Raw genomic sequence first — 3,986 nt, 5'->3', positions numbered from 1 at the left:
AGGCAAGGGAAAATGATCTTTCGTGGTTGCTTCATTAAGCTTCCGGTAGTCAATGCACATCCTCCATCCAGTGATAGTTCGAGTAGGGATCAAATCATTTTTCTCATTGTGAATGACTGTCATACCTCCCTTCTTTGGCACCACCTGAACTGGACTCACCCAAGCACTGTTAGAAATATGGTAGATGAGTCCAGCCTCAAGTAGCTTAAGGACTTCCTTCCATACTTCTTCCTTCATGGATGGATTGAGTCTTCTTTGTGGTTGCCTTACTGGTCTGTACTTCTCCTCCATCATGATCCGATGCATGCAATAGGTGAGACTGATTCATTTGAGATCTGAGATGTGCCACCCAATAGCCTCCTTGTGCTTCTTGAGAACTTCCATCAACCGTGCTTCTTCTTTTGCTGAGAGGTTGTTGCTGATTACAACTGGCATGAGGTCGTTCCCTTCTAGAAAGGCATACTTCAGGTGTGTGGGTAGGGTCTTCAACTCCAATTTTGTCTTTTCTGGAGGGTTGTCCTCCTTTAGGGCTTCAACAATATCTTTCCCTACATGAATCACTTTGAGCTGCTCCAAGTCTTCTAGACAAGCCTCCAAATCTTTTTCCTCCTCATTGGTCAGGCAATCAACTGCGTTTATTAGAGCCTTTTCCAATGGCGAGCGAGTAGTCAGGTGTTGCATGGCATGGTCAGGCTCTTGCTTAACTGCCTCCACCCTGAAGCATGGCTTGTTAGTGCTAGGATGTTTGATTGCTTCAAACAGGTTGAAGGTGACCTTTTGATCATCCACGCTTAGCTCTAAGTTTCTGTTCCCCATGTCCACCACACATTTGGCGATCAACATGAATGGTCTCCCCAGAATTAGGAGAATTTCTTCATTTTCCTCTATGTCCATGATCACGAAGTCCACTGGAAAGGTAAAGTGGCAGACCTTGACTAGAATGTCTTCTACTACTCCAAATGGTCTGGTGATGGAGCAGTCTGCCAGCTGGAGTGTCATCCTAATGGGGTCAATTTTTAGGTTCCCTATTCTCTTGCACATGGAAAGCGACATTAGATTGATACTTTCTCCTAAATTAATAAGAGCCTTACCTATAGATACATCCCCAATAGAATAGGGGATGGTAACACTTCCTGGATCTTTAAACTTAGGAGGCAACTTCTGAATCACCACACTACAATTGCCTCCTCCTAAAATGGTTTCACTATTGATGTATTTTCCCTTCTTAGTGAGGAAGTCCTTTAAAAACTTTGAGTATAATGACATCTATTGTAAGGCCTCTCCAAAAGGGATAATAATCTTTAGCCTTTTGAATATGTTAAGGAATCGCTTGAAGTAGCGCTCCTTGTCCTTCTTTGATGGCACCAGAGGGTACGGTGCCTCCTTTAGCACAACTGGTGGCATTTCTCTCCTGGCTTCCCAGGCTAGTTGACTCTTGGTCTTCGGTGCTGAGACCTTGTCATTGTTCTCTTCCTCATCAGCATCTTCTTCTTCCTCTGTGCTAGCATGTTGCAACACTTTATCAGTTTCTTTACCCTCTTGCTTTTGGCTTTTGGTGACAACTGCCTTGCATTCTTCCTTTGGATTTTTCTCAGTGTTGGCCCCAAAGGTTCTAGTAGGTCTTTCAGCTATTTTTTGGGCTAATTGGCCCATTTGAACCTCCAAATTTCTGATTGCTGCTTTAGTGCTTTTTTGATGTGACTCGGTTATCTTCTGATATGACTCAGTCCTCTGCATGAACTATACCAGCAATTCTTCCAGCTTAGTGGGTTTCTCCTGACGACTTAGCTCTTGGATAGGAGGCTGATGAGATGGACCTCCTTGATTAAAATTATTCCCTAGATAAGATCTTCAATCTTGGCCCTGCAAAAAATTACCTCTTTGATAAAAGCCCAGTGGTCCGCCTTGATGGAATCCCTGACCATTTTGATTTCTCATGTAGTTGACCTCATTAGCTATGTCATTTTGAACCATGCATGTGCTTGACTCATGACCACCTCCATAAATGTTGCATCCTACAATTTGTATGACTGATGGAGGTTGCACTACATGTAGTTGTTGGGGAAGATTACTCAGAGTTTTTGTGAGAGTCTCCAAGGTCTTGGCTAGAAGCTTATTTTGAGACAACATAGAATCTTGAGAAGTGAGCTCAAGAAGGCTTTTCTTTGTAGGTATGCGGGTTCGATCATGGAGGATGGCGTGGTCACTGGCTGCCATATTCTCTATTAGCTCCATGGCTTCTTCTGGGGTTTTTAGCTTGATCTTCCCACCGACTGAGGCATCAAGCAGCTACTTGGACTGAGGTCACAAGCCGTCAATGAAAATGTTGAGCTGGACTGGCTCGCTAAACCCATCTGTGGGAGTCTTCCGAAGTAATCCATGGAAGTGGTCAAGTGCTTCACTCAACGATTCATTAGGGTGTTGGTGGAATGATGAGATTTCCACCTTACCCTTTGCATTCTTAGATTCCAAATAGTATTTCTTCAGGAACTTTTCCACCACCTCGTCCCATGTCCGTAGGCTATTCCCCTTGAATGAGTGAAGCCATCTTTTTGCTTCACCAACCAAGGAGAAAAAGAATAAATTGAGGCGAATAATGTCTTTTGGAACTCCTGCTATCTTCATTGTGTTGCAGATCTCGATGTATATGGCTAGATGTGCGTATGGATCTTCACTTGGTAGGCCGTGAAATAGATTCCCCTGAATCAGTTGGATGGGGGAATGTGGGTATGAGATGTTGGCTACCTGCACATTTGGTCTAGCAATGCTAGTGAAGTATTGAGGTATGGTGGAGCTAGAGTAGTCCTCTAGCGTCATCCTCTATGGATGGTCTTTTGCCATGATGCATTCTTTAGAGAAAGGATGAGGACTTGTAGCAAAAGAGGGAGCGGGTAGTTTGGATGATAAAAGTCCTCCCTCTTCCTGATTACTTTGCACTTCTAGTTGTTCCCTTTTTTTTCTTGTGGCGGTTTTCTTTCTGCAAGTTGCTTCAATCTCTAGGTCCAAGGGAACAAGGTTGTTTCCTCGCATACACAAAAGAGAACACTACCGTGCAGGTTATCACAAAATAAAATTTAAACTTATTTTTTATTTTTTTAAAAAAAGAATAAAATAAGAATGAATAAAGAAAAATTTAAAATATTTTTTTTGAAAAATAAAATAAAGCAACTAAAAAAAATTAATAGATAAAACAAAATTTAAATAAAATAAATAAAAAATAATTGCTCTCAAATTGGGATTTGTAACAACCAAGTACGAAAATCAAAGTCCCTGGCAACGATGCCAAAAACTTGTTAACGGATTGACAAGTGTACAAATTTTATCGCAAGTAGTAAAGATTAAAATGGAAGTTCAAGTGTTGAATCCATGGGGACTCTGGTTGTACTTAAGTGATGCAAACCCAATTATAAAGCAATGAAAAAAAAGAGAAGAAGACAGAGACAATAAATTGTAAATGTGAAATTTGAAGCAAAAAGGGCAAAAGGAAAAGATAACAAGAAAATTAAACAATAGCTTAAATGCAAAAGATGAGTTCAAAATATGATAACGTTGGGGCCTAGCATGCCTAACTACCTTTGATGCAATATTAATGATTTTCTCTATTAAATGCTTTCCCAATTTCCACCCACATCTACTAATTTTCTCAACCCGGATCCCTCACGATGAAGTGCCTAATTTACGTATTCTCTCTCCCAAATCCCTTTGCAAAACTGGAATAATAAACTACATTTAGTATAAAGATGTATACAGAGGCACAACAAATTAACTCTATCCTTAGAAATGCAATGTTGAGATGCCCTTTCCCAGTTCTTTAGACATTACCATTTCCCAATGAATAACCCCTAAAAACAAATACATGGATGACCAAACCATACAATAACAATGAAAAACAGGAGATAACAATAGAAATTGAAATTACATTAATAAATAAGAAGAGTAGTTACATTACAAGGGGGCTTTGGCAACTAGGCTCCAACTGAGGGGGT

The 3,986-nt window shown here is 40.6% G+C and overlaps 1 protein-coding gene across 1 annotated transcript; it reads right to left on the bottom strand.

Moving 5' to 3' along the window:
* Nucleotides 1-324: 324 nt before the first annotated feature.
* On the bottom strand, nt 325-1,266 carry LOC100801289 (uncharacterized). Its single transcript, XM_006575828.1, has one exon. It carries the CDS (start codon nt 1,264-1,266, stop codon nt 325-327), a length of 942 nt encoding a protein of 313 aa, XP_006575891.1.
* Between the last annotated feature and the right edge of the window lie 2,720 nt (nt 1,267-3,986).

This window comes from Glycine max, chromosome 2 (assembly GCF_000004515.6).
Source record: "Glycine max cultivar Williams 82 chromosome 2, Glycine_max_v4.0, whole genome shotgun sequence".
NCBI lineage: Eukaryota > Viridiplantae > Streptophyta > Magnoliopsida > Fabales > Fabaceae > Glycine > Glycine max.
The sequence above is the reverse complement of the archived record's forward strand: the minus strand, read 5'-3'. Positions and strand labels throughout refer to the sequence as shown.